Source organism: Capra hircus, chromosome 4 (assembly GCF_001704415.2).
Source record: "Capra hircus breed San Clemente chromosome 4, ASM170441v1, whole genome shotgun sequence".
Lineage (NCBI taxonomy): Eukaryota > Metazoa > Chordata > Mammalia > Artiodactyla > Bovidae > Capra > Capra hircus.
Genome location: NC_030811.1, coordinates 71291460 through 71304252, shown reverse-complemented (window position 1 = coordinate 71304252; position 12793 = coordinate 71291460). Strand labels below are relative to the sequence as shown.

The following is a 12793-nucleotide window of genomic DNA, read 5'->3' as shown; positions in this document are numbered from 1 at the left end:
TCTCCCAATTCATCTCACCCCCCAACTCCCTATTCCCCTTTGGTATCCATAGGTTTGTTCTCTACATCTCTATCTCTCTGCTTTGTAAATAAGATTGTCTATATCAATTTTTTCAGGTTCCATATCTATGTGTTAATGTATAGCGGGTTTTTTTCTCTGTTTCTGACTGACTTCACTCTGTATTAGTCTCTGGGTCCGTCCATGTTTCCACAAATGACTGAGTTTTGTTCCTGACATGATTTTTTTAAATGGAAAGATGTCAAAGACATGGTGGAGTTGCTGTAGGTCCCTGGGGGACTGGCTTTTTCTTTGCAGGTGTTGTAGGAAAATTCATGGAAGAAGAGTTAGAGAAATAGATTTCCTCAAAGGTAGGTGTGCCGAGATCCAAATATTTAGACATCAGAAAAAAGTGGGAGGACCGTTGACTAATTTAGGGTTGACAGTGACTTGAAACCAGTAAACCAGAGGCAAGATTTTAGTCATTCTTTTTAGGAACGCTGTTCAAACAATAGCTATTTATAGAAGAATTTCATTGTCAAGGTTTTACTGTTTATTTGTAATCAAGTTTAATATTTATGCAGATTGTCCTGTAAGATGACTACTTGGTTGATTTATGTTCTTAGACCTGCAGGAAACTAGCCCACAGTGAAAAAGATGGGGCAGTGAACTTGCTGTTCTCTTTCCCAAACTCAAGTTATAGGGAAGTTACCTGTACTAATGCCTAAAAACTACAGTAGCTGCTAGGAAAAGTCTTGATTTCGTTCAGTTTATAGCTTCCTACTATTCATTTAAGAGTTTCAACACTCCCCTGAAAAGTTTAAAAAGGTTTCTTTAGTGATAAATATTTAGTGATACAAATTTAACAATTAAATGTGTTTGAGTGATTACTTGGCTTCTAGTGAAAAATTGGGGCTTGAGACTTTTCTCTGCAAAAAAATATAGCACCTTCCAGTGAGAAGGAAGAGGTGGTTAATTCCAAATGAGCACAGAAGAGGTGAGAGATGGTTCCCTACTAGCTGTTGTCTGTTAGGGATTCTTTAAGCATTTTCTACCCTGGTTTTAAAGATTTCTCAAATGGCCAGGTAATTTACTGTTTGCCATAAAGCGCTTCCTAATTGAAATACAAGTTCAATATGCTTGTTAAATTAATTTCATTTTTCTAAACCCTTAACCAAGTTTGGATTTGAGGGCCTACATCTCATGTACGGATATTTTCATATCCACTCCCACTCTTTTCCATCTTTGTCTCTAAAGACTGCTGTTTCAAAACAGGTCACCCAAGATGTTTCTGATGAATAACCGTGTTAAGTCCATCCCAAGGAAGGCCTAGAGAAGAGCAGTTGCTCCCTTGCCCACACAGCTGTGCAATAACAAAGCTGTACTTACCTTCTTAACATCTTCAGCACTTTGTTTCACAGTGTATACTACTTTTTCAATATATTCTGCCTCCCCAGAATTCTGGGCAGCTTTCCGCTTAAGTTCTTCCACATTCCTCTCTAGCTCGCTGATGCGCTGGGAAGCATTGAACAAAGTTTCCTCAGAAGCTGCTGTTTCAGACTCTATCTGAAAGTATATAATGGATTATATTCAGCAAGCCATTAATTCAAGAAGTGGTAGCAAGTGCTGTGAATTCAAGTGTAGAGGAAGATTTAAAAGGTGCTGGGCCATTGCTCTAGAACAACAAGTAATTACTAAAAATTTCAAGAAAGCTGATTAAAGTGCCCAACTTCAAAATAGTCTCTGCTACATCTCATATATTTTATCCTTTCAGTACTTCTGACAGTCTAGGCTGAAATGTATGTAAATTTTTTCTCACTGAACCACCCCCAGGCAGTTTGATATGCCAAGAAAGCATTTTAAGGACACCTGCAAACTCTGGCTAAAGAGTGTTCACAAGGAAGCTGATGAGAGCAAAGGGATAGCCACATAACTTTCTAAATTAATGTGGGTGGGAAACCTGTGACTTGAGTCAATTTTAGTTTTTTTTCTGTCAGCTGTAAATGTTAAGCTCTAGTAGTGGAGATTAAAGCACTTTAGGAGCTACCTGCAAAGTTAACTTGAGTGTTTTGAGCTAATTAATGAAAAACTGGAAACCAGGAATGTCAAAACTATGAAAAGTTACTATAGGATTGTCTTGTGGCATAGATCTGGGAAAGTTACAACTGGAAGCTGTAAGTACTGAAGAATTATTTAGGGAAAAAGTATCTGGGCAACTGGGGAGGGTCCATGTTTGATCTCTTTTCAAAGTATAATCAATAAATACTGATTTTTCTTTTTAAAGCTAGCCAAAGTAAGCCTGACCCATGACAGAAGAATCAGTTTCTCTGAGCACCTAATTTTTTAAAAAAATTATCTTCAAGGATGGTTCTATTCTGTAGAATAACAGAATAATGTCATAACTAATGGATCAGTATACACATATGCTCAAAGTTGTAACTATTTCAAACCAAATGATTCTTGATCTGAGAGTTCACCCATTAGTTAGAAAACAATTCTTAGGGAGTAGTTATTCTTAGAAAACAACACTAAGAGTAAGTAAGTGAATAGTTTTGTGTCAAGCTTTCATTAGTATGGTTTAGAGCTTCTTTCTTAACTGTTTACCTGAAACATTTCCTACCCTCCAAGGTTTCATGTTTAAATAAATTGCATCATCAAGCCAAATTTCTCATCTACAATTTGCTTAATAGTTTCCATTTTGCTTTCCAAAATAGTTATTTTTTAAAAGTCTCTTAAAGTTCATTTACATGTTAACAGCACACTGACAAGATTGAAAAACCTAGAGATAAAGCAAAGGGTTAGAACATAGACTGGTGGGAAAATAAAATTTTTCTAAACTTGATCAGGTAGCCCAAACAAAGGGATTGGCAGCAAGTAAGAGAAGCATCCTATTTCAGAGTTTTAAGTTTTTAGAATAGAGCACTAAATACCATGTGAGTAATTATTTTTTTAATGAATGTCTTTAATATTTGGTAGGCTCTAAGGGTATTCTGTGTGTAAGTTTCCCATGCATTCTGCATAAAACAGATTGTCTAGCTGTAAGAGCTCTATTGTTGCTGTTCAGTTGCTAAATCATGTCTGACTCATTTGCAACCCCATAAACTGTAGCCCGCCAGGCTCTTCTGTCCATGGGATTTTCTAGGTAAGAATACTGGAGGGAGTTGCCATTTCATTCTCCAGAGGATATTCCTGACCCAGGAATTGAACCCGTTTCCTGCATTGGTAGGTGGATTCTTTACCACTGAGCCATCTGGGAAGTAAGAGCTCTATCAGTTTCATCTAAAATTAGGTGTTAGAAGCAGACAGTTTAATTCATTGCTTTCCAGTGGTTTTCAAAATTAGTAAAGTTTTTGTGAATGATCACCTCATAAATCTAGTCTTAAGTATGTAGTTGCTTTTGGGCTGTAAAAGCTTGCTCTGCCCATCCTGTCTCTCCATATGGAGATGCTCTAAAACTGAGTATTAATTAATAGTATGTTTCATACCAAATAGAAATAAGGCTTTTTGTGGGGATGCAAATGAAAGGGGGTTTAATGTTTGTTTTCAGGCTCCTTTTTTCCCTAGAAAACAAGACTTTTAGCATCTGTGCTAAGGGAGTAGTTCAGATTTATTAAAGGACTCCTTTGATGTTCAGCTGTAAGAATTTTTATAGGTAACTGTCAGATGTGCTGCTTTTCTGACAAATGTGTGTGTGAATGTTTTCTCCCATACAGTCTCTTACCGAAGTGAGCAGGTTCTGGGTTCCCTGGATGTCTTCGTCTGCTTGTTTAATTGCCTTCTCTGCTGCAATCTGGGCCTTTTCTGCTTCTTCCAGAGCTTCCCTTACCATGTCTGCAGTAACTTTAACATCTGTTGCACTTTTGCTGAGTAAAAAGAACAGGGTGATAACATGTGAACAAGAAAAAAGTACTTGGTCTTCTTTTAAAGACCAGCTTTCCTGAAGTGATGCAGAGAGACTCCCACTGGTCACTCAGTGAGAAATTTCACTGATGAAAGAAAAGATGCTAGATACACAAAATGAGCTCCGCTAAATGGCATATAATATTGTGTTCAGATACCTGGCTTTTTGAGCTTCTTCTAACAACATCTCAGCTCTGGCAATGTCAGCCGCACTTTGCTGTAGAATAACCTCTACTTGAGAAAGGCTTTCAACTCGTTCACGAATATCTTCTGTCAAGTTCTGTAACTGCTGTGGAGTGCTAGGCATTTCCATTTTCAAGACTTCGTTAGCAACTGCTTCAATGCTGTCCAGATCAGCACTATCTTCTGTTAAAAGTAAAAAGCAAAGATGGTTCACTCTTTCAACCATATCGGTCATCTACTACTGTGTGTTCAGCCTGGTGGGGTTATACCAAGCAAAGGTACTTCCTATTTAAGGGTTTTGAATTTGAGTTGGAGAGATGAGACCTACACACAGGAAAAGTAATGCAGACAATGCGTACTACTGGAGTTGGTGACAAGCTGGGATTGTCAGGGAAGACCCTGGAGGGTGTTGAAGGATGAGAGGGTTTGAGAGAAGAAAAAACATCTCTGGATGGAGAGAGAGGATGGGCAGAGCATGTTATGTGGAAGTTGAGTGAAATGAACGGTTCAGATTGTAGAAAACTCTACAGGCAAAGGTAAAAAGCTGGAACTTGATCCTAAAAGGCAATGAAAACTTTTTCAGTTGAAAGACTACTACTGCTATAAGCGCAGATGTAAGTGTTGAAATCCCTAATAAATTATCTGGATTCAGGAAATTAGAGAATCCAGTCAGAGAAGCAAGAGAGTCAATATAGTTGTCTTCAAGGAGTTTCAAATGTCAAGTGTGAAAAGACATGAAAAAATACCAGATTTTAAATTCTAAGTATGTCATTGATTTTTAAGCTTTTTTTTTTAACTGAATATTAAAATTATAAAGCCCAGGGAAATACACAATTGAATTATGACCATCACAGAATATTCCATAAGATATTCTTAGCAAATACTGTTGGCTCCTTAACTTACTAAGTTATTCTCCCTTTTTCCTTACTAACAGAGTACTGATTTTGTTCAGGTACCAACCTGTAAGTTAATGTAAGGTTATCAGCTCAAGAGTTAAATACTGATTAGCCTACCAATTACAGTAGTCCCATTACTGTATGGAATTACTGTATCAGTGACATCTATACATGTGGTACTCATTTCTGGCCAATAAGATTTATGGAAATGACTTTTCAAAGACTTCTGGGAAAGATTTCCTCTATTTAAAAATGATACAATAAAGTGGAGCTTTGGCAGCCACCTTGTAATGAGGAGGAGCAAGCCTGAGAAGAGTTGATATTCTTAATTAAAATGACAGAGCAGAAAGATGAGAAATGCATGGATTCCAGAATCATGGAGCTACTACTGAACTTTATGTATTAGACATCTCTGTTTTGATTACGTCCATTTCAGTTGAGAGTTTTAACTTGTGACCACAACCATCCTCACTCATGGAACTCAAACTGTGACCAGCAACATTTATGAGCTGGACCACAAATCCTGGAGATTTTCTATTTCTGTACAGAATACTTAAGGTGTAGAGCTATCTAACCATAAATAAAATATCCTAAAAACAATAGGATTACAAAGCTTTGGGGACAATGCCAAAAAAAATCCTTATAATTAAGGTTCTAATGATATTACATGTATTCTCTAACACAAGTTCCAAATTCAGTTCTCATAGTACATATTTGACTTCTTGACTTACTACTTGGGTATCACATCAAGTATGTCTTATATCTACATAATTAGAGATTATTTATATGCAACTGAGAAATCTGTATGCAGGTCAGGAAGCAACAGTTAGAACTGGACATGGAACAACAGACTGGTTCCAAATAGGAAAAGGAGTCTGTCAAGGCTGTATATTGTCACCCTGCTTATTTAACTTATATGCAGAGTACATCATGAGAAACGCTGGGCTGGAAGAAGCACAAGCTGGAATCACGATTGCCGGGAGAAATATCAATAACCTCAGATATGCAGGTGACACCACCCTTATTGGCAGAAAGTGAAGAGGAACTAAAAAGCCTCTTGATGAAAGTGAAACAGTTGGCTTAAAGCTCAACATTCAGAAAACGAAGATCATGGCATCCAGTCCCATCACTTCATGGGAAATAGATGGGGAAACAGTGTCAGACTTTATTTTGGGGGGCTCCAAAATCACTGCAGATGATGACTACAGCCATGAAATTAAAAGACGCTTACTCCTTAGAAGGAAAGTTATGACCAACCTAGATAGCATATTAAAAAGCAGAGACATTACTTTGCCAACAAAGGTGCATCTAGTTAAGGCTATGATTTTTCCAGTGGTCATATATGGATGTGAAAGTTGGACTGTGAAGACAGCTGAGCACCGAAGAATTGATGCTTTTCAACTGTGGTGTTGGAGAATACTCTTGAGAGTCCCTTGGACTGCAAGGAGGTCCAACCAGTCCATCCTAAAGATCAGTCCTGGGTGTTCATTGGAAGGACTGATGCTAAAGCTGAAACTCCAATACCTTGGCCACCTCATGTGAAGAATTGACTCATTGGAAAAGACTCTGATGCTGGGAGGGATTGGGGGCAGGGCGAGAAGGGGACGACAGAGGAGGAAATGGCTGGATGGCATCACCGACTCGATGGACATGAGTTTGAGGAAACTCCGGGAGTTGGTGATGGACAGGGAGGCCTGGCGTGCTGCAATTCATGGGGTCGCAAACAGATGGACACGACTGAGCGACTGAACTGAACTAAACATAAACATTAAATATTTCTTAATATGGAAATACTTTAAAATTTGCAAGTATTTTATCCCCATCAAGAAGTTGATTTTATCAAAACTGCAGATTTGAATTATGGCCTCTCCAACACTCTTAAAAATTTGTTTTATATTCCAAGATAGGAAGAAATGTCTAAAAGTAAAATGAAAAAATTCCTTACGGGTCAAAAAGTTCCTGATTTGCTTGATCAGATTTCTCAGATCCTCATTGCTCCTGTCCACTTTTTCTTTGGTAGCATTGGTTTTCAGCAGAACATCTTGAGCATTCTGTTTTGCCTCATCAGCCCTCAGTTTTGCTTCAGAGACCTATATATGGGGAATAAAATACCCATGGAACAATGTCACTCAAACCGACGAGAATACTATAAATGGTCCAGAAAATGATGAAAAACTTAAGTATTTGGAATCATGGGTTTTAGAAATGTCTCGCATTCAACCATACTACTGTGTAGACAGAGTAATCAGTATATCAGTTCCTATACAGTGGTCTTAACATAGCTAGGGCTAGCATATACAATTTTTCCCCCCGTTTTTTGACCTGTAAGATGTTCTTTAGTCTTTTTCTCAGGTTCCAACATACATACTTCAGTTAACATGGTGTTAATAATGTCACTTCAGAAGAATAAAAGCTTAATTGAAATAAAAGCTGGATGTATGCATAACCCTGGACCCATGGTTATTAACATAGATATTTCAAATTATCATAATGAGAAATAAGCAAATTCTTAGCCCACCTATGAATAAAACCTCATCTCCCTGATCTCACAAAAACTTTTGCCTTTTCTTAGTCAGCATTGGAGATTGATTTCTCCCTTTTAGGCCCTCCATAACTAAAAATAGGCCATCCTCTGAATTACCATCTTGGAGAGCTGTTCCACCTCAGCCAGGGCACTCAGGACATCTCGGTCAAAGTCCATTGCTTTCTGCCAGGCGCTGTGTGCAACAGTGACCAGCCCACCACAGCCAGGCCCACCACACTTCTTTTCCCCTTCGTCAGTTCTGCAGTTTGGGCCGCCACATTCAGTCTCGGAACAGGAGGCCCCTGGAGGCGTTCCACACGTCTGCAACAAAGCCAACCAACAAGCACGGGGTGCAGAGTGAGTCCAAGGTAGCCAACAGCTGTGCAGGGCCTGGGTGGCCCGAGAGAGTGTGTAGGTGGTCCTCAGCAAGGGAGCTTGGAAAAGTGTTTAGGATAGAGAGGAGCAAAGAGCTTAGGGATAAGCCAGCTTGCTTCCTTCCAAGGAAAGAGTGATTTAACCCTGCATCAGTGCTTTCAGTACCTTCTGCCCTAATACCATACATAGGGGCTCTGCTCCATCCAGTTGAAGTCTGCTGATAAGAAAGCCAAAGAATGCATCTCCTTTCTCCTAACTGGTTGAATTTACTGAAAGAAAAAATGGTATTGAGAACCTTCTTCAGACCTAGTAGCCTGTTAACTGTCCTGGTAAAAAGGGTGATATAAAAGACCCATAATCAGGCCTTTAGACAAGATAACTCTAGGGAAAACAGCCAAAAATAGGTCAGATCAAGTAAGAAGGAAAGCAGATGGAGATTACTGAGGATTGTAGCTGGGGGAGAGTAGGTTGGTTGGACTTTTAGTAGAAGTGGGGAACATTCCACATTAGAGAGGAAGAGAGAAAATAAAGGTGGGTATAACTTTTCCAAATAACCCCCAAAGCCCCTGCCAGACTCCTGCTTTCTCACCTGCCAGAAACTTCCAAAGGCTTGGTTGTAGAATATGTATGGCAAATTGATAAATTACAGGTTTGCTATATGACAGAAAAGGCTGAGCAGGAAGACAAACTGTTAAGAGCTTTTTTGTGGAAAATGCTCATGTTGAAAAGAGCGAAAAACTATACTATATTGAAAAAATAAAACACTCCCAAACAAAGCATGCTAGTACTTCTTTTAAGAAGAGTGGTTTTTCAAAATACAGTCTACATTGTAACTTAATAGTTCTGTGATAATTATCCTATTATCTCTCAAAATAATACTCTTTCATGTATCGTTTATAGCACATAAAAATCTTCAGAAAATAAAGTGTATTCTGCATGCTATACAAGAACACAAGCCTTAATCAAGAAGGCTTAAGACCTCAGGGATACTTTCTAAAAACATTCTAACACCCTAGAAGATCTGTTTTATTTCATCAGCCTGGCAGGCCTGGAAGAAAACATCATCAGTCTAACTAAATACGCACAAAGACAGAACAGAAGGTCCTGGAAAAACAAAGGAGCAAAAATCTTTCTACACAAAAAGTGGTGGTGTGCAACCTAAAAAGGGAGTTCTCACAAGATTATTAACAGGCACATACAATGAGAGATGGGAAGAAGGTGGCAAGTTTCTGGGCCACTCACCTGATGGAAAGCAGGCATAGGCAGGGCTCCCGTGCTTAACAGCCGGAGGAACCTGCCCGCAGGCCACCTATTCCCAAGGTGCCCCTGCTGCAAAGCAGACATACTCTAGCATACTTAGCTGCTTTTCATTTTAGTTTGGAGAAACTTGTGATGATTAGTTTTAATTAGAATTTATAAGGAAGGAGTCAATATTGAAGAAAGACTGAGAACTGGCGTTTCATGCCTGTGTATGGCAGCTTTGTCTCATGTTAGGTGCAAGTACATATTGCTCTAGGCCTCTGTTTCTATATTAAACAAATGGTAAGAGGTCTCCTAACTTTCCATTAGATGCTATCAAGTTTCCTAAGGTAATGAAAACAGTCTTGTAGGCATCAATTAACTTTGTCATAATACAGCACAGTGGTGGTGTCTGTTTCAGGAAGGGAGGACTGTCACCAAGACAAAATTGTAATGAAGCCTGAACTCCCAGCCTCCCATGAATTCACTTTACCCCTTCTTGTACTGATCCTCTTTTTTCTAAAGCCAAGAGAGCAGAAGCCTTATAAAGGTATATAAACAACACCCTGCAACTTCTCTCAGATAAAGTGTTCTGTGAAAAATAGGGAGCAAGAGAAAGAAAAACTTAGTTTGGATTTTTTTTTTTTGGCTTTCTGCCTGATTTCCATTAAACTCACCACTCAATTTCATTTCACTCCAGAGTTATTTTTTAAAAGCTTCTGGGAAATAAATTTACTTTCTAGGCTGGTCTCAGGTTACTCTTAACAAGGTAAAGTTACTAGGACAAAGGAACATTTTAATAACCTATCCATCAAAAAAAATTCTTTAGCTTCCTTTATTTTTTTTTAAGGAAGTCTCTCAGAATGATTCTGAATTGCTTCACTGGGATGCAATTTGCACTTCAAGTCAGAACAAAGTTTAAAAAAAAATGTCCACAGTATAAAAAGAATCCCATTTAGATAAGAAGTGAGTCAGTTCAGCAGCATGGGAGAGTAGTCCTGATTCTTTGGTTGTACCACAGAGAAATTGCTGTGAGAGAGGAAGGCAGAAACTCACATGCTGCTGTTTTTAATCTGGCTTGGTCACAGATACCCCAGACTGGGCCAGAGACTGGTTTCCCTCCTGCTGACTCATCTGCAAAGTGGACAGCGTTAAAGACAAAGCAGGGCATTTTTTCTCTTGTAACATGGCAGCCTGGGGCCAAACTCTCAAACCTTACCATTTCAGCAGCAGCTGAAAGGTCAAGACTTTGTAGTTTGCCTGCCAGTTCATCCAGAAGGCGGGCCTGCTCCTCTTGTTTCTCTCTGAACTGTGACTCTTGCTCCAACATCAAATCTTCCACCCTGTCTCTATTGAGGGTAGACTGCTCCACCGTGCTGTTGGAATTTGTGGTGGAGGCATTCACACGCTCCTCGGCCTCTAGAGACATCTGGAAATACTTGGTAATGCTGTCCAAGGCTCCTAGAGCATGAGATGAAATTGCCCACAGTTAATCCCCTTGTACCCAATCTCCCTAAACTGACCATATGGTTTTGTTTTTAAATTCAAAGAATAAAAAGCTTAAAGAAATACAACTTTCTTCTCATGAACAATGAATATGCTTTGTTCCACTGGCACCTAACTGTGGCTCTGGAGGATGCCAAACATCTGGATTAAAAAATTAAGTCAGTCATCAAGATTTTGTTCCTACACAGGCAAGCATCCAGTTCTTTCTAAATAGCTGGTGGGAGACAACTTGTAGATTACATGCCCAGATGAGTTTTCCCTTTTCTCATTTAACTGTTTATATCCACTCAAATGGCTAATGTTATATACATAAAACAGCCTGACATGTTTTGGCTTTAAAGGAACTAGCTAAAAAAAAACAAGCAATCATGCATAAAACAGGATGCAGAGAGTGATCTGACGTGTTTTACGTTCTTTTGCTTTGGGGGGAGAGGGTCCTATATAATATGGCCTACAATATCAATAAATGATTTGCAAATGTGATTTCCTGGTCAAGTAACATTCTTGAATATAAAACGATTTGCAGAAGTACCAACTTGATTTCTTAACTTTTTATAAGAGCCCCTTTTCAAGTCATATGAAGGAGGTAACCCACTAAATGGGATGCCATTCTAACACAAAGACCACTGCCCACTCCATGCAATCCCTCTGTGCCCCACATCCCGCACTGACAGAATGAAGACTTTAATCCTCCTTTGTGCCAGAGACTCAATGAGGAAAAGCTTTAAAATTTATTACAAAGCACTTACTTTTCTTCTGAAAGTGCTCCATTAAAAGGTTACACAGAATAAAATCCATTGTCCAGGATTAAGTATTTGCATTAAAAAAAATGCTCACCCCGAATATCTGAATTTTTGATAAATTCCAACTGTTCAGCAAGCTCTTTCACTGTGTTATCTAGACTTTCTGCTTCTGCCTGTAGAGTGTCTAGTTGTCTGGCTGTGCTGTTATTTTGCATAGCTGTGTCAGACAAATCCACTTCTACTTGTGCCATCTTTTCTGTGACATCTTTAGTTAATTTCCTGTAAAGAGAAGGGTAAATGAACTTAAGGGCAAGAAACTCAAGGGAAAATGTGAAGTCTCATTTTTACATTTTCCACTAATACTGTATCCATTACTCTGTAATTTCAAACCAGTTCAGTAGTTTGTAACAGTTCATCTTCAAGTACTGGTTTTAATCTTATCATTAAGAGATTACATTAAATCGAATGATTTTTCTTTCTTCAACGCTTTGAAGGAAAACACAGCAGTTCCACTCAGCTGTGTTGTGACAGATGGGCTATTTGAGGGATTCTGAATATCTGATGTAACATGGGCACAGATCCAGAGCATGCGTCCTACTCTGTAACATAAGCAGCTGCAAGCCCATACAATTCCACAAACTCAAAAGACATAAGTGACTCCCGTGTAGAATTATGGCTCCCAGCCACCTGCCAAAAACACTCCTATCTGAACCTCAGGGATCTCCTTCAAGATGAGACATGCAGAAAGAAAGCCCCATGGCCATCAGGAAGACAGTGGAAACAAGGCAAAGAAGCTTTTCATGCACACCCCCCTTCAGACAAAGTCCCATCAAAGGAGCCACCTTCCACCAACAAAGCAACCCTTTCATTCTTCCTGAGAAAGCAAGCAGCATCACTGAGGATGGAATATGATAACCATTTAGTTTGCACAATATTTCATTTGGAATGCAAACCCAACTGCCTTTGTTCTGTATCTTCCTGTCTCCAAAGCTGTACTTTAGGCATCTATTTGTAAATTACTCGCATATACAGTGTGCATGTGTGTACATATCACAAAGAAAGTACAAATCACGAAGACCTCAGCTCTGGGTATCACCTAATGGAGTGTAATTGTCTTCTCAGGGATATAATCCTATAAAAAAAACTGGGAAAATGTAGAGATGCTGAAAGGTTGGGGGCCATTCGAAAAATGATAGTTAAGGCTGAGATAATACCATGACCCAACTCAAAGGAAAAGTGCTTAAAAGGATTTGTGGGTTAAATTACATTTTGTGAACCTGATGGCTTTTTTTCCTGACCTGAAGCTAGTTTCTTTTTTTCCAGTGCTTTGCTTTTATTAATCTGTTCATTCCCAGAAGGCTTTCATTTCTCCTCAGGTCTCATACAATGTTGTAATTAATTAAAAAAAAAAATCAAACCTTACATTGTAG

At 38.9% G+C, this 12793-nt stretch overlaps 1 protein-coding gene across 2 annotated transcripts in view; it reads right to left on the bottom strand.

Moving 5' to 3' along the window:
- The window catches only part of LAMB1 (laminin subunit beta 1), a 76393-nt gene that overhangs the window by 1058 nt on the left and 62542 nt on the right, over positions 1 to 12793 (bottom strand). For both annotated transcript variants that reach the window (XM_018047223.1, XM_005679141.3), the window contains exons 26-32: positions 11458 to 11642; positions 10334 to 10575; positions 7618 to 7821; positions 6922 to 7066; positions 4056 to 4263; positions 3719 to 3860; positions 1387 to 1563 (exon numbers count right to left, since the gene is read on the bottom strand). In XM_018047223.1, coding sequence (XP_017902712.1) covers positions 1387 to 1563; positions 3719 to 3860; positions 4056 to 4263; positions 6922 to 7066; positions 7618 to 7821; positions 10334 to 10575; positions 11458 to 11642 — 1303 coding nt within the window. The remainder of the gene's footprint in view (positions 1 to 1386; positions 1564 to 3718; positions 3861 to 4055; positions 4264 to 6921; positions 7067 to 7617; positions 7822 to 10333; positions 10576 to 11457; positions 11643 to 12793) is intronic.